Source organism: Ambystoma mexicanum, chromosome 1q (assembly GCF_040938575.1).
Source record: "Ambystoma mexicanum isolate Mex_15411 chromosome 1q, UKY_AmexF1_1, whole genome shotgun sequence".
NCBI classification, from domain to species: Eukaryota; Metazoa; Chordata; class Amphibia; order Caudata; family Ambystomatidae; genus Ambystoma; species Ambystoma mexicanum.
Window position 1 is genome coordinate 297,020,610 of NC_090922.1, and position 20,765 is coordinate 297,041,374.

General features: G+C 47.4%; 1 protein-coding gene across 3 annotated transcripts in view; it reads right to left on the reverse strand.

The window, feature by feature from the left end:
* The window catches only part of LOC138527486 (zinc finger protein 25-like), a 778,719-nt gene that overhangs the window by 622,200 nt on the left and 135,754 nt on the right, over window positions 1-20,765 (reverse strand). For all 3 annotated transcript variants that reach the window (XM_069638740.1, XM_069638722.1, XM_069638730.1), the window contains one exon: window positions 9,202-9,328. In XM_069638740.1, coding sequence (XP_069494841.1) covers window positions 9,202-9,328 — 127 coding nt within the window. The remainder of the gene's footprint in view (window positions 1-9,201; window positions 9,329-20,765) is intronic.

Sequence of the window (20,765 nt, forward strand, 5' to 3'; positions counted from 1 at the left end):
TTGTGCCCTCCAACGTATTCCTCATCTTAGACAGACTCCCAAAGCAGTGTAGAAAGGTCTCTGGAGGAGGGAGTAGATTTTTAATACTATTATATGACCAAATATAGCAATGCTTTACCAAAAGCAAGCTCTTTTGACTGGGAAGCATCCAGACTATAGAATTTAGAAAAAGTGTGCAGCGATGACCAAGTTGCTGCCTCACAAATAGATTTTATGGGAACACCTCTTTAAAGGGATGTCGAAGAGGCTATGCCTCTGGTGGAATGGGCCCTTAAGCCTTCTGGTGGGTCTTTTCCCGCCAATCTGTAGCATTCTGAAATGAAAAGCACAATCCAAAGTGATATGGTTTCTTTTGACTCTGATTGACCCAATTTCCTTCCGGTGTAGCCAATGAAAAGTTGATTATCCACTCTAAGTTTGGAAGCCTAGAAAGAAGCCTAGAGCCCTTCTCTGGTCCAGCCTGTGCAATCTTTCATCCTCCTTACTGGGATGAGGTGGAGGGTAGAACGCAGGCAGAATAATTTTCTGATTTAAATGGAAATCAGGCACAACTTTAGGTAAAATAGAAATGATGATTTAACCCTCAATACCACTCTGTCCCTGTGGAACAAAGTATAGGGTGGCTCAGAAGACAGTGCCTGCAATTCACTCACTCTTCTTGCAAATATTAAAGCAACCAGGAAAGCGGTTTCCAATGTTAGTAATCTTAATGGACAAGTGTGCAAGGGCTCAAAAGGGGCACACATTAAAAACTTTAAAACCAGATTAAGGTCCCAAACTGGGACTTGGAAAGGATAAGGAGGGAACACATTGGTGAGTCCCTTTAAAAATGGTATTATCAAAGGAATTTTAAAGGAGGAACATTCTTCTGAAGAGTGCTTGAAAATGGAAAGCGCTGCAAGATAACCTTTAATGGTTCCAACATTTAGGCCTCTATGCGCCAGGGACAAGAGAAATGACGACACTTTCGGGATAGAACATAGAAAAGGATTGACATTTCTCTGCACAAGTTGCGAAACTTTTTCCAACGGCAACGGTGTAGAGATTTTGTTGCTGGCCTTCTTGCCGAAAGCAACACCCCCATGACTTCATCTGGAAGGTCCCAATCCTTGTATCTCAGCCTTTCAGATACCAAGCATGAAGGTTGAGAGTCCTGACCTCTGGATGGAGAACCTGGCCCTCCATTTGTGAGAGAAAGTCCTCTCCCTGAGGAAGACGTAACGGAGAGCAGATGGACATGTCTAGAAGGTCCGGGTACCACGTTCTCCTGGCCCAATCCGGGGCAATTAGGATCATGTGGTTTCCGAACTGTCTCAATCTCCTGATGACCTGAGGAATGACGGAAATCGGAGGGAACGCGTATAGTAGTGGGAAGTTCCACTCTACCACAAACACATCCCCTAGGGCTCCTCTCGGGGGAAATTCCCTCGAACAATACTTTTCGCACTTCCGGTCGCAACCAAGTCTACTAGGGGGCGTTCCCCAAAAGGGTGAAGATCTCCTGAAGGACTTCCTGAGCCAGTTCCCACTCGTGGGACACTGTGCTCTGCCTGATCAGAGCATCCGCCATCATATTCTCCGCCCTGGCTAGATGAACTGCTGTTAAGGAGAGTCCTTCTTGAATTGCCCAATACCAGAGCCGCATTGCCTCTCTGCACAGAGGTAGTGACCCTACACCTCCTCTTCTGTTTAGATAATGCATGGCCACGGTGTTGTCTGTCATTATCAGGACATTTTTTCCTCTGATAGATGGCAGAAAAGCCTTCAGCACTAGTCTGATTGCTCTCAGCTCTAACAGGTTGATGTGTAGTAAGGACTCCGATGGAGACCAACGACCGCTGATTGCATGAGCTCCCCACCCCTGAGAGCTGGGACCATTGAGTCTTTAATGCAGGATGCCATGAGTCCGAGCAAGCTTAAGAAGCCGTAGGCCTGGAGATTTTGGGCATTTTGGAATTTGGAAACCATCTGAAGAATGAGCCCTCGACTTGGGAGATGAGCGCTTTCCCAAGGAAGTGTCTAATACAGCCCCCTATGTACTGGAGCTGTTGGGAAGGTGTCATTTGTGACTTCTTGAAATTTAGGGAGAAGCCCAGTCTGTGGAGGAAGTGGCAGGTGACTTTCGGATGATCCAGGGCTTGTTCGGCAGAACGTGCCCTGATCAACCAATCGTCCAGGTAGGGGTAGATGTGAATCCCCCCTCTCCTGGGGTGCACTGCCACCACTACCATTAACTTGGTGAAGACCCTCGGGCGGAGGTCAACCCGAATGGCAGGACTCGAAACCGATAGTGTGAGTCGCCAACTACAAACCTCAGGTATTTTCTGTGCTTGAGGTGAATTGGCACATGAAAATAAGCATCCTGAAGGTCCAATGACACCAAGCAATCCTGAAGCTGAAGGCCCTGAAGGATCTAAGAGTGACCATCTTGAACTTGTCCTTCCTGAGGAACTTGTTTAAGCTTCTTAAGTCCAGGATGGGTCTCAGTCCTCTGTCCTTTATGGGAATCAAAAAATACGGGTAGTACCATCCCTTGTTCCTTTCCTCTACAGGTACTGGTTCTATTATTGGTGCTATAGCACCTTTCTCCAGCACAGTTAAGACTTCCTGCTGTAGGAGCGGATCTGGAAACTTCAAAGAGCGTCTCCCTGGTGGATTGCTTTGAGGTTGCGTTAGCAAAGGAAGGCAGTAACCTTGGGCTATTTCTAGAGCCCAAACATCTGAAGTAATAGCTCGCCAATCTTGCAGATGCTGTGAGAGCCTGCCTCCCACAGGCGTCTTGTGTTGCAAGTCCTCAAAGTGGTTTTGTGGCGGTTGCTGTGGCCGCTGGTGGTAAAGAGGCTGCAGCTGGGGCTGGCTTTGCACGTTTGCCTCGTCCACCACGAGTGGCTTTTTTCTGGCCTCTTTGACTGGCCATTCCTCTCGCCTTTCCATATGAGGTGTAATAACGATAGGATTGTCCCCTCCAAGATTGTCCTTATGCACTGTAACGCTCACCTGGTATCCACGGGGACGTCACTCAGCCTGTTCTGACCTCTTACGACCTCCAACCCTTCCCTGGAGGCTATTCGACTGGAGACTGGGCCTGAAACACAAGATTGGTAGAGTTTAACTCCCTATTCTCTCTCTGTGCTTGAACCCCTTCTTCCCCGGGGTCCAACCCTCCCCTTTGATCCACAGCTCACCTTGTTTACTTGGATAGTGTGCTCTCTGTCCTGCTTTCAGCGCAGGGGCGCGTTGATTGATGCGGGCTCGTTGCTTCCTAGTTACTTCACTGGCAAGAGTCCGAAAGGTAAGTATAATGAGTCTTTTGAACAGTCCTTTAACTTCGTTCCTTTCCTTCCTTAGATGATGGCCGGCGTCCGTAGATGGCAGCGTGCTGCTGAGATGAGTAGCGCTGAAGGTGAGTGAGTGCGATGCGCGATGCACCTGTTAGGGAGAATTCTCTCTTTGGCTGAATTTCCTAACCTAGTGAGTCCCCCCCAGCAGCTTTGTTGGATTTCTGGAATTTTTTTTTTTCCTCCTGCCAAGAGAGAGACTCTTTTCCTCCCACTCTTGGACATGATTAATGGTATTCCTTTGACTGGTAATGTGTTTTATGGGCTATGGGATCCTTTACTCCATAGGGTCTCATGTGTTTTTCCTATGTGTGTAACACAGCACCCTCCGTGCAGTAACACAGGGGTGTCATAGTGACACCCCACCATAGACTCCATACCCTGGGACTGACTACTGTCTACCAGGGCATGTTAAGTCACCATTGGCTTTACTAGTCCCAAATTATTAACAGAAACCAGTACAAACCATCATATTGTGGACGGACTGGTCGGGGCAATTTGATTGCCCCGGGGTCGGTTAGTCGAGGGGGCACGTCTCCGTCCCCCCTGATCGAGTTTTGGCTGGTGGCAGTGGAAGCTACTTTTTATATTCGACCGCAGATATTTTCCTATGGGATTTTCCCATTGTTCGAGGCTACCAACTTTAATTATTTAATTCTCATAGCCTCGAACATACCGCCGGTTTATTTAATTAATATTAATTCTCCGGTTGGTATTTTTTGCCAAGACTCGATTCTAAAATGGCGTTTGTGTTCTCTTCTGTGACTCCAACCCAAGTCGAGCACTTTGTTCCACTTTTTTGGCGGGCTTCTCCACAGAAGCCTCCAAAAGTGGTGCCACTCTGTCTGGGTACCACAGGGGGCGTCCGAGGGGGTTTAGGCACCCTGGACCGAGTTACATTGATAACTCAAGTCGCACTCTTGTGTGATTGGCCCAAGTGGTGAGTCGGCCGGCTCACCACTTAGCATGTTTGATTGACAGCTAGTCTGAGTGAATGGGGGTTTTCTGCATAAAAGCAGGGCTTTGGGGACTGGAACTTCAGTAGTCGCCACAGGACCTGAGAATCCGACGAGGGAGAAGCTGAGCCGACCTACCACAACGACACCACCGGTGGAGCCCTGCAGAACCGACTCACCACTTCCCGACGACAGAGAAGATCTCCCCGGCTGGAGAGGCTTCTTCCCCTGTCTGGTGGGCACAACCAGTTTTTCCTTTCTTTCTTCGCACCCCAGCCCGGTTTGTGGTCGAACTGCCCGTGCTAAGCACCCCGGCAGCCGGATAGCCACTCACCACTGAACCGCGAATCACCGGACCACTCCCTGTACCTGAGAAACTCAGCGGCTGGTTTCTTCCTTGGCAGTGCAACGGACTCCTGTCTTCCTCCACGACGAGATCCTCTCTTCCCCCGGACGAAGCACCAACTTGTACCCGCTGCCAGGAACAACTGCCCCAGCTGGAGCTTTCACACCACTTTAAGGTACCGTGTCCGCCAGGCCTCCCTTTCTAAAGATTGCAAAAAGGTAATAATAACTCCTTAACCTTCTGGACTGGGCTGGCTGCCTTGACCCTCTAACTGGTCCCTTTCTGTGGTCCAACTCCTTTTTGAACCTTTGCAAGACCTTTCGGCACTGCAACCGTGTGACCTTGGACACATTTTGTTTGGCTCCTCGGAAAGTGGATCCGGCCTCTTGAACTCTAACTTAACGGTTTTACTTTCCCTTCCTCTCTTGTTGTGTTCTTGAAAAAGTGTTGGGATCTGTTTCAATATGTTCTCTGCTTTTCTCTCCCTTTTTAAAACGAACTATTGGAGGGCATCTACGTTAAGCGCTCACTGCTGTCTGAAAATAAGTGGGGCTTTACTTAAGACTGGTCTAATATTCTTTAAAGGGAGTGTATATCTTTTAGTGACTGTGTTTTTGAATTGCTTACTATTAGTGCCTGTGTGTTTTTTTAGTTGTGGTTTTAAATAAATAATTATATCTCTTTTACACCAAGCCCTGGTCAGTGTTTACTTGTTCTATTGTGTGCTCTTGACCTATTGCGAATACTCTGTATACTGCCTAACTCTTCTTGAGGGAAGTCTGACTGCTCAGCCACCGCTACCAAGTGAATCTGTGTGGTACAGACTGCTACCAAGGGGTTTACTGGCAAACACCTGTAGTCCTAAATCTTTTGCAGTGGTCCCAGAGGGAACTGCACAAGTTTCTGCCTAACAGCACCCCTTTCGTATTTGTATTGAACTGAGTTCTTTTTCTGTCTCTTTTAGGTACCGCAACTTTTTCAGCGTGGATGCCGGTTATGAAGAACAAATGCGGTGATTAAGTGCGGTATGCAGCGCCTATAGATGTTTCCACGCTAACCTGGAATGTCTTTTCCCTCTTCTTGCAGATGGATGAGAAGTTCCGGAGACAGAGTTCCCCCAGAGCAGCTGGGATTCAGGTAAGCGTTTGAAGCTCGAACAGTATTTAAAAATAAGCAAAGATTTGCAGAATGCTTACTAATGCCTTTTTTCTGTTCTTTTCCCTTTTCCTTAGGAAGCGGCGTGCCTGGATGGGAATGACACCGCTGAAGATGCCCGCAGAACAGAAGGAGCGATGAATGATGGGCAGAAGCGCTGCAAGGTAAGGCTGTTCGTAACAGTGTTCTTGTTCTTGCAGCAGCTGAGCCCAGAAGAAAGATGGAGGCCTACTGGAGAACGATCCGAACACGGTGAGGGTCACTTTGCAGGTGCAGAAAAAGCAAAGCATGTTTCTCCGCCTGGGCATGGCTTAAATAGTCTCTGGGTATCCCAGGTGTCTCTGGGCTGAACCACACCCAAAAGACTAGACTGCACATGCAGTTCTGGGAACCGAAATATGTGGGGGCATCCATCTTGTCCCCATCAATGCACTACAAGTCCAATCCCCAATGTTATCTTATGGGAGTGAGTGAGTCTGGTGCCATAAGCGCCAAGTCTGACTCCAAGTGGGTCTTTGGAGGGATGGAGAGGCCATTGAGGGCCATGTAGGTGATCGTGGCCTGGCTCCAGCCTGACATCTTGGAGGGCTGGGGACATGAGGGGCAGGAATCATGACATGCACGAAAAGGCTGAGGTTGCCTAATAGCAGCCCTAAAGATTTGGCAGCCACTTTTGAGTTCTGCAACCTCTCAAGGCTCTCGTCAGCCTGGTTGCCAAAAAGGTGAGACCCGTCAAAGGGCATGTTCAAAAGACGGTTTTGCACATCCAGTGCAAAACCAGACTTTCGCAACCACGCAAATCTGCACATTACCGTGCTAGTGGCCATGTACCTGCTCACACTATCTGCAGTGTCCAACCCAGACTGAAGGGATTTCTGCATGGCCTCCTTTCCATCTCTAACAATGGCTAGGCATCCTTCCCTTTCATCCTCTTCTGGTATGTGCTCCGCCACCATTGCAATGCACTCCCACAGAGTGTACGAAAATGTTGCTAAGGCACATGTGGAGTTGGCCGATTTCAACACCATACTCCAGCTGAAAATACCTTGTGCGCCCAACCATCCACACGCTTGTCGTCCCTATCCGGAGGGATGGAAGGGTACACCACCTTATTTGAAGCTGTGGCTGCCTGGACCACCAGACTCTCAGGAGTAGGGTGTTCGGACAGATAGCCGGGGTCACTACTGGAAGGGCGGTATTTTGAAGTGAAGGACTTATTCAGCAGAGGAATAGAGTCCAGGGTCTCCCAATTTTTGGCCACCCTATTTTGTAAGGCTACATGGAAGGGTAAAATCGGATCTTCGGTGGGACCATGATCCAATATATCGGTCAAATCATCTTGGATGAACTGAGTTGGTGGTCTAGCCCATCCTAAGTATTCAACCACCTTTGTCATTAATGGTCTGTATGAGGGATTGGCATGTTCCCTTGGTTCTGGCCTGCCAAAATCTGTTTCAGGTGAAGTATCAATTCCACTTGCATTATGAAAGGTTTCTACCAGATCCCTCATCCTGCTTTCCTCAGAAATTAGGCATCGTGGGACATTTTCCAGTCCAAAAGGAACATCCTCCTCCTCAGACCTCTAATGTTTTTTAAAAATTGAAGTTAAGGATTTGAAATATTCTTTCCTCGGAAGAGGTTTAAAAACCTTTTCTGGGAGAGATATATCAGTGGAGCCTAAAGGCTATACAGCCTTTGCAGCTTTTTCTTTTGCTGTTATTTTGACAGCTTCTGGCTGAACTGCAGTCTTTGGGACATTTGGCGTCGAAAGCTTCGGGGTCGACGTCGACAAAGGCGTTGATGGTGATGGCAAAATAGTGGTCGTCGACGGAGATGACTTCGAAGGATCGAGGCGCTCTTAGAAGGCTCCCCCCTTCCAGGTGTGTCGGGTTCTGGACGGCGTTGGTGACCTTGAACGGAGCAGTCTTTTTTGCTTGGCGTCCTGGAGGGTTCCCGATCCTTTCTCCTTCGATCACCCTGGCTCGAGAGCACGCGAGTTTCGGAACAGTAATGCTCCTGGCCGGCTTCCGAAGAAGCCTTTTCAAACACCTCCATCATTTTTATTCTAAATGTTTGCCATTCTTCGCAGGAAGAATGTTTTGTGGGGAATTTAATTATTTTGGGGGATTCGTCCGAGGACTAGGTGGAAGGGGACCGGTGGCATCTTTTTTTGGACTTTTTCTTCAAAGACAAAGAGCGGTGTGAACCACTTCGGGACCTAGACCGATGCTTTTGCCTTTTGCGTCAAGGAGATTTCTCCTCACGAGACCTCGACTCAACGCTAGAGTCTATTCGGTCGAGTTTTCGACCTACCTGCAGTTTTCCCTTCCTCTCTCGCAAGGCCTTCCCCGTCATTGCCTGACACTTCGTACATGCCTCCATGTTGTGGCCTTCACCGAGGCACCACAGACAGACATTCTCGGTGCAGGTCCGTGATGGACATTTTCGAACCGCAGGATTTATACTTTTTGAACCCCGAACACGGGGTAGTTGGGGGGTCGATGACGAGGACATTATCGAATACCTTCTTCAGTAACTGCGTCACAGAACTACTCGAGGCGCGCTGAGTCTCCGGAGCAACACGTACTTTGGAAAAACAGAACTGAGGCTAATGGGTGCCGCACATGCTAACTGTATACCCGATGACGTCACCCTCGACGGAGGCCTCCGAGGGACCTCGACTCGACAACTGACGCATGGCAACCTCTGCAGAGAAAACATTTCTGAAGCAGCTAAAGCTGGATGGAATACATCTAAGATGAGGAATACGTTGGAGGACACAATCCATTCGAAGTTATTCTATTGGTTAAGAGCAAATGGCTTGTTCATATTACCTGTGTTACTTATAGGAGATATTTTACATATGAATTAGTAACACGTTTTATTATTGCATAACTTTACAATATTTGTTTTCCAAAAACAACTTTGCAAGTTTCTGCTCATTTAATTAGGAAGAATGGTCAAAAATGCAACAGTATATATGTGTTATCAGAAACAGAGCAAGTAAGAAGCAACACAAGGATATGGTTTATACAGAACACAGAGAACAGGAAAAGTTAATGACAATATAGCCAGAAAGCTTTGCAGGAGGTGAGAGAAGCACAGTGTTTTCCAAACTCAGGATTTAAAACCTGGGTTTAAAAGTACTGGAAACTTAGTTCATATGCAGCACGAAACAGCAATAAAGAGGTAGAGGATGTCAGGAGAGATAATAGCTATTTAAATAGACTTCTATCCTGATTAGACCAGTTAAATGATGACATTGGGGAACATGCCAAAGTCGAAGACTAGCCATTAGAAAAGCTCCATCCAAATGTCTCCAGAAGGCTCATAGGAAAACCATCAAAGCTTCCCTTAAGCAACGTAAACTTTGATTACCGACATATATCATTCAATTTATCATTACCCATTGAGATTAATGCACTGTGGATTTCAAGCATCACACTGCTGTATAGTTCCTTTTGACATTCCTCTACGGCCTCCCACTCCTCTTCAGAAAAATACACAGCCACATCATGAAAGGTCACAGGTACCTGAAATATGAAGACAGAGAATCCTCAAGATAAGCTTTATACATTGAAAACAATACATTCAAAGGTCGCTTGATTTCAGGAAAAATTCCCATAAAAGCACAAGCATAAATAACACACATCACATATTTCATCCAAAATTTAACAAACACAACAGTTCTAATACAAAATTTTAAATTTAATTATTTCAGATGTTTACATCACGATATTAATAAGAAACTTGCTACTGCGAAAATGAGTTCTGCGTGTAATGCCATCTTACAAAGCACATTTGCATCCGTTAGCTAACTTGCACCATATTTAGTAAAAATTGGTAGCAACATTTCCTCTCTCTGCCCTTTTTTATATCCAAGACAAGAAAAAAGGAAAGTTAAAGGAATAGTGCGCTCAGAGATATTTGCTAAAATGATGGCCAATAGTCAAACATAGTTTAGACATATTTTGAATGAAAGTTCCTATGTAAACACTTTGAGCAAACGAGGCTCAAGTGTTTACATGGGAGCATCCATTTTGTGATTTCAGGATTTCCTGGCGGCACTAAACAAGCAGCAAAAGCCCCCTACTGGGAGCTTTTGCTTATTGCAGCCAGAGCAGAGCTGAGGAGGCTGCCTTTACTTTCATTTTATGTTTCGGTGCTCCCCAAGCCCAGGGAAGCACAGAAAACGTCAAATGAAGGCAAAAAGCAGAGGCACGTCAATTAAAAATACAACGTTGTTGTATTTGTGATTGCCATGGTTGGAAAACCACAGAAATTATAAATACAACAACATTGTTATTTTGACTGCGGCATCTTTCGCGTGGAGTCTCCTGGGCTCCCCCAACCCTGAGGGAGTCCAGGAGACTCCAAGCGAAAGAGCTGCCGCATTCAGAATAACAACGTTGTTGGATTTGTAAATACTGCGGCATTTACAAATACAGAATTGTATTTCTCACTGTGGCACCTTTCGCTTGGACTTCCTCAGGGTTGGGGGAGCCCAGGAGACTCCACGCGACACTCCTGCAGACCATTTGCAACACTGGGAAGCGACCACTGCTGTCCTGACCCCGTTTTCTATTCGACATAGGAGCTCAGAAGAGGACTCCTCCTTGCCTTTGGCTGGAGGAAACAACTAGTCCCAAGACAAACTTTGAAACGAGACATCTCCCGAGGTCCTAGGAGTTTCCAGAGCTTCAGAACCACAATACCAGGAGACCTGTTGCCTATTCCGAGTACATTGTCGTGGAAAGGCCGAATCTGTCTAAAACTGTGCTGAGCCCATAAGGGCACTCCAGAGATCCAATCCAACTCACCCAGACCCCCTCATCAGAGCGTGGGACTGCAGGAAGCAAAGAAGATTGACCGGGCGATCCGTGTCTCTTGTTGGTGCTGCAGTGTGAACCAAGAAGTTGCTGAAAGTCGTGCCCCACGTCCTCCCTCGAAACTGCTAATGAGAGATCCTGTCCATTGTTCTGCCTTCATTTATCAGACCAAGGAATCTGGAGTTCAGGTCCAGCTCTGCAACATCATAGGGCATCCAGCACAAACATTTTCTTCTAACCTAAAGTACTGTGGGGAGAAAGGTATTCCTTACCTGATTCCAGAAAGTCACTCCAGAGCGTTGAGTGCACATTGAGGTGTCCAGGACAACCCACTCTTACCTCAGATTCAAGTTGCGGCTTGCGTCCCTTCATCAAGTTCTTAACAGGGTCTCCTTTGTTTGTTAACTTGCTGCTTCTATAACACTGGAGACTTGAAGCAATCCAAAGGAACTCTTTGTATTCTGCTGCTTGTCAAGACTTTGAGCCGTCTACTAACTGCTTCTAGCTAGGGTTGCGTTTTCAGACTAAGACTTGCTGTGCGAAGAAACCCTCTCTAGAACCTTGGACTAGGCTAATGTTTCACTAACTAACCATTTTCCTCCCTTTAAGTAACGTACTTATATGTGTTTGCTGAGTAAATGCATTACCGTAAAACTGCCAAGAACTGCATGTGCGCGTAACTACCGAAAATACAACAGCATTTTCTTTTCCCTTTCTAACCTTGCTACAAATGTAACCGTGAACAAACACAAAAGTGAAAATGCCCCTTGAAGTGTATTCTAAAGTATTCCGAAGTGTTCTAGCGTAAACGTATAAGGTATTTAAAGTTATTTTGGTGTAAATATAATACATATATAATGTTATATAAATGATAAATGTAAAGGTTTCTTTCATGTGCATGTCTAAGTAGGTTCAGTTTACTTACCTACTGCTCACATCTTCCTCTTAAAATAGGCCTGACTGCTCTGCCACTCTACCAAGGTCCCGAGTTAGTACAGACTGATACTAAGAGTTGGAGATCTCCCTCAGTGTCAGAAAATAGCTCCTCGTCCGAGAGCTCTCTCAGGGGGATATTTGCATTTGTACACAATACTGTCCGCCACTCACACCCTTCCATGTCAATACCAATCACGCATATTCTGTTTGCTGATACATGTATTGCATGCAAATCCAATGATAGTACTTCCCCAAGAGCAGTGTCAGGGCTTGCTATGGGACGAAAAAGGAATTCTGCTGGTATTCTCCACTCCACCCTTTTTAGTTCTGGTACTATGAGAGCCAATGTTCTCATGCCTTCAACAAACATCTCCTCATTTCTTGGTACCCCTCTGATCTCTTTTATTGTTGTGTGGCCGTGTATTACTGCTAATATACGGAGGGGGCATATGCCTGGCGTTGAACATACGATGCCGCTCCCTGTGAATGATATGGTCATGTTTAGTTTGCTCAAGAGATCTCTCCCCAGTAAGTTGATGGGAGAGTTTTCATAGTACAGTAAGGGTGCTTTCACTGTTTTACCCCCCACTGTCACATCCAATACCTCTGTGTAAGGAACTTCAATTACAGCCCCAGAGAACCCCTGCGTCTCTAACGTTCTATTAGATAACGGGAACCGGCCCTCTCTAATGCATGATTTCTCCGCTCCCGAATCCACCATGAATATGAATTGCTTGTCTCCTATCTGCGCTCCTATCAATGGTTCCTCTGATGCATTGTGGGTCGTAGACAGTACTGGACACGCAAGTGCTCTCTGTGGGCTGTCCTATGCGGGGTGTCTCATTGCCCCCCCTTGATCGAAAATATTCCCCGAAACTACTGACACTCCACTGTAAGGTGCGGGGGCTGGTGCCCCATTAGCTCCTGTGGCGAAAGTATTACCAGGCGTGTAGTGCACATTGTCATTATTCTGTGGGCTGGTTTGTGTTCGGTATTGATGTCCGTGTAGTTGTGCGTTACTCCTTTGTACTACATTGTCTGGTTGCTGGTATTGTCCCATGGGGAGGCCGTAGGGGCTTCCTGGATGGGGGTGTCCGTACTGTTCTATCTCTTGGAAACCGTTGTTTTGTCTGCTCCTACATTCCCTTGAGTAATGCCCCCATCTCCCACAATTCCAACAGCTCCCCTGTGGACCTCTGGGACCCTGCCACCCATTTCCTCCCATTCCTCCATACCCTTGTCCTCCTCTTCGCCCCCTGTACCCACCTCTTCCTCCTCTTGGGGCCCACTCTTGCCACGTTGGACCTCCGTTCTGCTCCTGCTCTGTCCACTGTCGTTGCCCTTGTCCTGCCCAATTCGCTGCTATTCTTCCTTGTATTGCTATTTGCCCCTCCTCTCCTTCCTCTCCCTCCCGTATGAGTGGGAGTCCCGCTACCGCTGCTGCGACCTTCACCAATTTTGATTGCACCAACTTCGCCTCGTCCGCCAACCTTTTCTGTGCTACTTCCCTCTCTCTTTCTTTGATCCTTTTACAATGGTGTACTATTATGCTTTGGATCTCCGGCCAGCCTTTTGCCTCAACACCTGCTATTTTATCTAGTGCCTTTTGCACTTCCTTTGGGAGCCCTCTTTTAATGATGAAGTAAAATAGAGACGTGGATTGGTGCCAGGGCGTACCCGTTTCCGCTCTCCACATCTCCTGCACCCGGAGAATGTAATCCATAGCGTCCTCCCCATCATTCATGGTACATTGCATTACTGACTGCAGATCAGGGGTATCTGGGAAAGTTTCCCGCAGTGCGTCCCACACCCTTGCTCGCACGGTGTTAAAAGAAGCCCCATCATGGCGATCACACTCCAAAGTTACAGCTGGAAAACCCGCTTTAGCCCACACTCTGTCTGCCTGATCCCCTACTGAGGACACTAGTAGGCTTTTCACATCGCCTACTGCCAGCGGTATACCCGCGGTATGTTTTTCAAATGCATATATCCACTTGCTTGCCCCTCCTGACAGCTGTGGTAGTAATTTCATTAAGTTAGCCTTGTCCATCTGAGCCCACGGTATATAGTTCGGCCTCCCACCTCCCCTGTGGAGTAATGGTAGTTGTAATTTCCCTTTTGCCGTTGCAGCTTCCTTTTCCTTAGTCACTGCTGACTCTAATGACGCCATCTTCCCCACCCTATTTCTTAGTCGTCCTATCCATTCATCCTCTATAGTCCCCAGTGAACATGCCCCATCTAGCTCCTCGCCTTCTCCTCCTACTGCCATGCTCAATCTATCACTCTCATCCCCCCCTCCTCTGACATCACATAACAAATCCTCTCTGATCCCTCTCTCTCTCGAGACATCACCAATGCTTCCTTCTGCTGTCCCTACTTCTATTATCCTGGTCGGTTCTTCCTCAATTCTGAACAGTATTTCCCCCTTTTTCCATCCTTCCTCAATTTGTCTACTTTCGCTCGACGCTCTAGACGTGCGTCCAGATTGTGTGGGGGCGCACGCTGTGCGTTCACATATGTCTTTTATTCTTGAGAGCTCATCTCGTGCCACTGTAAGCCTCGACTCTAAGTCACTCGTTAACTTCTCTATGTCCACTCTCTGTGTGCCTCCCTGGGTGTGCTCTCTAGTGTTTTCGTATGGTGGGGGTGCAGTTGGTCTTTGTGGCGTGCTGGTTGAAGGGGGAGGCACATAAATCGGGTCGCTATATCCTGTTGCAGGGGCTGGTTTAGGTAATATTGGGTACAACATAACCACTTCCGCAGGCTGTTCTGTACTTAACTGTTCCTTTTCCTCTCGCGGGATCATTAGTGGATTGTCTGTGGTGGAGGGTAAATCAATATTTGGAGCTGGAGCTTTGGGTGGGGGTACTTCCTCAAACAATCTCCAAAGATCTAATATCTCCTTCCTGTTCTGCCATTTTTTTCCCTTATACTTAAGGCGAATACATGTACATACCATATCAAGAACGCTTTTGTCAAAAGACCCTCCTTCTGGCCAAATCTGGGGCAACCCCTCCCCTTTCAATTCTGTTAACCATTGATCATGATATTTATTTATGCGTTCAGCATATCCCGGCAAGCTCTTGCAAATGTGTGACAAGGGAGTTTCAGCCCCCATCCTTTAAATCGCTAGCGCTACCTTGTTCGCTTTCGTTACCTTTTATTAGCTGTAAATATGCGTATGTATTCCTTTATGGCACAGACAAGAGCGGACCTCTTAAAATTATCACCCACCGTTATTCACTGCACAAATCTCTTCTCACTCACCATATCTCATCTCCTTCCCATTCCCAGGCACTCTTATGTGATCTCACTTGTAATTGATCAAGTACTGGTTATGGCCACACTCTCTGACACCACCTCGCGGCCACCCGTTCGTCTCTCACACTCGTACGGTGCGCGCACCCTTCACAATGCTTTCCACTCACACTCTTTGTCTTTCTCCTCCCTTTCCTCCCTAACCAGCTGTCCCTGTTTTCCTGCTAAGGTTACTGTGTTCACGTCTGTACGTGCCACTACTGAGTCCCCGCTTTTTAAGATGTTCTAACTTCTTTATACCCTTCTCATTTTCGCCCCCTACCCCGTGGAAATGGAAAAACAAGAAATAGAGAGAGAGAGCACAATCACTAAAAAATATTCCCGGTGTCTCCTTTTGCTAGACACCAATAACTTATTTCTCACTTCTTCATATATTCCCAGTACTAGTCTAGATAGCACTATGCGGCGCCGCCTTCCACCCCCTCTCGGAGCTAGGTTTCCGTCACTTCTACCACGTCACTTATTTCTTACTCCTAATGGCCATATGCAAAAGAAAGAATAAAGAAAATTTCAAGACCCGTCTGTAGTAGACCCCCGATATTCTTCTCCTCTACCTGTCCCCGTTCTGTTATTCCCAATTCCCTTTCTTTTCCCCTTGACGATCACTCGCACTCGGTACTCACGTGCCCGTCTTGAACCGATACTCTCCGAAACTGGGTCCGTCCAGGCGGCGTCACCGGTAACTCAACGGTCAGCCCCTGGCTCCGGCGAGCGGCACTCAAAGGGGATTTTTTTCCAATCGGGATCCCGTACCCTTTCTCATTGAGTGCGCACTTCTTATTGTGCCGGTCGCCGTTGGCGGGCGGCCTCCCGGAGACGGCTCACCGTGCGTATCCCTTCTCGACCGGAGATTCTCGTGCCACAAGGGGGTCGTTTAAGAAGGAGTTAGGAAAAATAGTTTGGAGATATCACGCTATCGGGGTCACCACTGAAAGGAAGCGCCCCCAATTCAGCACGATCCTCCCCGCAATGAGAGACAATAAGGACTCTCCCGTAGTGGGAATAAGACCAAGACAGAGTGCGGGTGAGCGTAAGTGGGAGTTTATCCAAGGATAAGGCATGCAAAGAACTCTGCAACCTACGAGAGCGCTCTGCCTGACAATAGCAAAGACAGGCGTATTTCTAATACAAAAAACGTCATCAACACCTAAACACTATAGGGGGCACAAGTCAATTGGGATTGGGTGGTGTCGACTAACTATAAGTGTTGCTGGCGCGGGGTTGGTCTTGGCGGGACGACGTCACTGGTCAGCCTCGTGGGTTGGGTTGGGCCTGGCAGGCCGGCTTGAGGTCATCCATGCGGTGTTGATGTGCTGGGGCAGCCTGTGACAATAACGAATACCTTTCCTGTCTCATTTGCCCTAGGCCATGCACACTACAGTTATTCAGAAAATGACATTTACGTTCATTAATAAATCGCTTCACTAGCTTATCTTATAAAATAAACACAACACATGAGGAATGCACCTCGTGAGAGGTCTGGTGGTTGTTGGTTGGGGTGAGATTTACCTGAGTCTTATTGACCGGTATTTTAGGTCACGGGACGGGGCTCTGGGACCTGGGCCGAGTGATACATGTCTGTCTGCTGCGTTAGAAGTTATTATATAGATGGGTCTCTGTGTCTTGTCCCAATGATGGGGGTCGTCCTTACACGGGGTCAGGATTCTTGGGGGGGTTCGTGGGGATTTATGAGAGGGTGCTGGTAGATCAGTGGGTTCATCCGTGGGTTTATTACCGTGCTGTAAATAACACAGGTGGCGGGCTGTGGCCTTGGTTGCGGCGCCGGGGCCTCTGACTCTCTGAAGTAACGCCAGCTTGGTTGGGGGAGGTGAGGGAGCGCAGCACAAGTCTTAGCTTTTTTATCTGGCAGGCTTGGTGGGGTGGGAGAGGGAATGACCTTGCATATACTCACAAAGGTATTTTCCTCGTGCGTTGCTGATCAGTGAATGCAGAAGTTTTATACTGTTCTGCCTCATTTTAACGTTATTCAGACACACATATATATATATATATATATTTCATTTTCGTTACACATTTCTTTAATACAGTCGGTTCCAGTACCTTTTCATTACCTAACATTATGTTCACTACATTGTGTGCGTATTGTATGTACATTAGACGTTATACGAGGGATATCTAGGTTATGGCCTACAGAGATTGATGCTCGCCGCTTTGGGTGATTCAAAACATATATGAGTTCAAGTTTCTACATACTATTGAAAAACACTTTTACAAATAGAGGTTACACGTTTGATCAACATCTTTCTCCGTGGTTATAGCAGCATTAGTCCAGACCTGGAGGGATATCATATAACGTTACATTTTTATGGTTCGTTCACATTTTAAACAGAGGTAGTTCATTAACACCAATACTTGAACTATTTTCTACCTTCTTCAGATAGTGATGCTTCAGCTTTTTTCCCCGTTGCCCCGGCCTTGCGGTCTGGGTCATACGGGGTGCAATATCACATTGTTACTAATATAATGTTGCCGTGTTGGCATCTCGGGTTTAGCTCATCTCCGACTTTCTCATGGGAACGCGCTCGCAGCGGATCTGCCAGGGCTGCTGAGGCGGCAGAGATGCATGAAAGGCCCTCCAAAGGTGGGGGCCTCGTTACAGTGTGCTGAACTCACACCATGTTTGCTGTGCACGATGGCGTCTAGGCCTAACTTAAGTTTCGGTAAATGCAAAGACAGGGTGCGTGTGGGCAATGTCGTCGGCGGGTGAACCCCCCTCCACCTGGGCCCGGGTGGCATGAGGGTGCTCCCACCGAGCCATGGTCCTCACCTGGGGAGGGAGCTGTAGGTGAGGAGGGCCTCGTGGCCATTCCTCCCCTACATTTGTTTACTAAATTCTTACTACCAGTAGGACTTTAGGAAAAGTCCCTTAACAGCGACGTTGCAAGGAAAGTGGACTTGATGGTAAACACAGGTCTGATGCCACCTGAGACTTTCAAATAGGGCAAATTCAATTGGTAAATGAGATTAAAGGTGGATGAAAAGCTATGTTGCTCTAAACAACACAATTAGCATAATAAATGGCCATTATAAGGAGGAAAAGGTAGAGGCCCCTATATATTTTTTTAGAATTTAAAATGAAGTCAAAGTTGTATTTACTGCTGATTGGCCACCAGGGGGCGCAGAGTATGGAAGCCTCAACCGCATCACTAGCCGAAGGACGAAAAAGTGGATCTGAGACCCTCTTTTTCCCCCCGTGAGGTGATCGCGAGGCAGCAGCGTACAGGGGAGATCCTACCCGCCACCCCCTGGGACAACTTTTCTGATACAGTGGGTAGGGCGACCACCGCGAGGTAGGGCGTGGGTAGGCGAAGGGCACTGTGGCGAGAGGATCCCAGCCAGTAGCGTGGTGAAACGGGTGGCGAGCGCGTGGCGAGCGCGTGGGTGGTGCCCCCACCACTGTGTGCCACCATGCCCCATTAGATAGGCCCCGGAAAGCAGCGTGAAGGAGTGCGGAAGAACGGCTGTGACGGATCCTGCAGGGTCCGGATGCTGCGAGGAATTCCAACACCGGGCCCTAATATTGCAGCCGAGAAACCAGCCAGGCGGTGAGTAGTCTGGATAAGCGGGTTGGTTGGAGGCCCGAGGGAGCCCCAGACCATCTGGAAGGGAGGGTGAAGTGGTGTCGAGTGGAGTGTGGGGGCCCAGGTACCAGGATCACCGACGGATCTGTGGGCAATCCGCCACAATTGGAGGTTCCCAGATGGAATTGAGAGGGAGCGTGCCCTAATCTACTGACAGATCGCTGCACACAGCTCCGTGGGTCACCCTCCTGGAGGTCCCTGTGAGATATTGGAGGGTCAACACTAGGGAAACAGTCACCCCACAACTGGTGTTAAAGGCATGATCCGGTAAAAAATGTTATTGTCCCTACGGGTTGGCCATGTTTTTTTAAGCCTAAGTGGCTCGATTTTAGAACAATTTCCTATGGACCTTACCCGGGTTTTCGTCCATTAAACGCACGCGAAAACAGGCACCTGGGCGCTGCCATTTTGTGATAATCCTATCATTTCCCCCATCACCCTGGCTGACCTGCTTTTGCGGCACTAAATCAAATCCCCCGCCCCTGAGCCTGACATTATCAAAACATTCATATTCCCCGCCTCTCTCCGTGACGTTACTCTGCTGCGTAGCCAAACGCGCCCAGTCGTCTTCTGCGCAACTCCACACAGAACCCGGAAACCAACACAGATCAACTCACAACACAGTGTGCCACAATCCGGAATATGAAACTGTACTTTAAAATGAAACAGCAACACGGTACATTTGGTAAAGTACATTTATTTGACATTAAATATTTAGAGAATATTGAGCAATTGCCATATGAACTCCGAAAGCCATTTATTTTCTTTTATCTGTATCCGCAATAACTGTTCCGTTTCATCTTGAGTCACGCGCTGTTCCTTTAGGGTATACAGGGTGTTCATTTCCGTAAAAAGTATCACTTTGGAAGCACGGTGAACCGCAAGTCTGTTCCATCAACTAGGCACTAGTCCAGCGTAAAGGTTGATATGTTGCTTCTAGCCACTAGTACAGCGTAAGGGCATATGGGCCCTTGGCGATCGTCCCATAATATGGTGATCGTTCTCCAGTTGTTGACACAAAGCTGCAGGTGTCTGCTGAAGAATCCATCCGCCGGTGTCTCAAACAGATGGCAGTGGCAGAGTGGGATCAAATACCTGTTATGAAAACAAAAAAATTATAATTAGTCTCGCTAGCCGAACTTCATTAATATTACTCATTTTATTTATTACGGCCAATCAGAAACTATTTGCTTGCAAGGATAGTTCAATGGAGCATGTTCATCTCTAAAATCAATGCGAAAAGTAACAAGATAAATCGAGGCCAACACACAATGAGAAACGACTGTTTGTCTACATGCCTGTGTAATGATATGATATATGATATGGCATGTGTAACGCGCCTATACACAAGTGTTTCAAGGCGCGACGAGGCAGGGGGGGAACAAGGGGAGACAGACAACGATACTACTAGGCCAGGTGTCATTCAGATCGCGCAAGGGGAAGGGGAGAGGGGGGCAAAAGTGCTGTACACGGTTAGTAGAATACAAGATAAATAATAGGGCCAGCTGGTGGCAAGTGCAAGGTAAGTGCCAGGAGAAGGGGCTGAAGGCTACAGAGACAGTCCCGTAGTGCAGGTAGGCAGTGCAGGGAAGAGTGGCTGGGCCAAGGAACGAGATAGTTGAGACATGTGGACCTGCATGCCCATGTGCCCACTACAAACACGTTTCCCTTTCTTTTCCTAGCTATTCATTCATTCATTTATTCATGCATCCATTCATTAATTCTTCATTCCGGTATAAAAGCGTCTAAAGATTAACTCACATTATATTTGAAATTTCCATTGTGTCTCTTCGTAATGCAGTCTGTAAAACGGACCGTGCTCTTGACAACGATTTTTCGTATACTGAACTAAAATGAAACTCGGTCTAGTTTCTGAATTCTCTGCCTTATCGTCTCTTACGTTATTGCACACCCCCTTCAAATGAAGTTCTTTCGGCATGGTCCATGTCTCAAGGTCAAAAAAGAATACAACCTTATACTTCCAGTGCGACTTGTGGGCCTCTTCTGGCCACGAGCTGAAAATCAAAGCCGCTGTCCTTCGCATTCTTTATTTGCAACATCCCGTAGTAAAGGCATCTTTGAGAACTTGAAGCTTCGAATCCATCTATGTAGTGCGCCTCAATGTGAAAAGGCGAACTGGCTTCTCTCCCAAATGCCACGGCCCGCTTGGCGCGTTCTAAGGCCCCCAATTTTGTCCCCGTTGCCTGCAAGCTTTGCAGCCCCAAAGAATCATAACTATGGAGACATTTAATTTTTGGATGAAGGTCAGGGAAAGTATAAAGTAC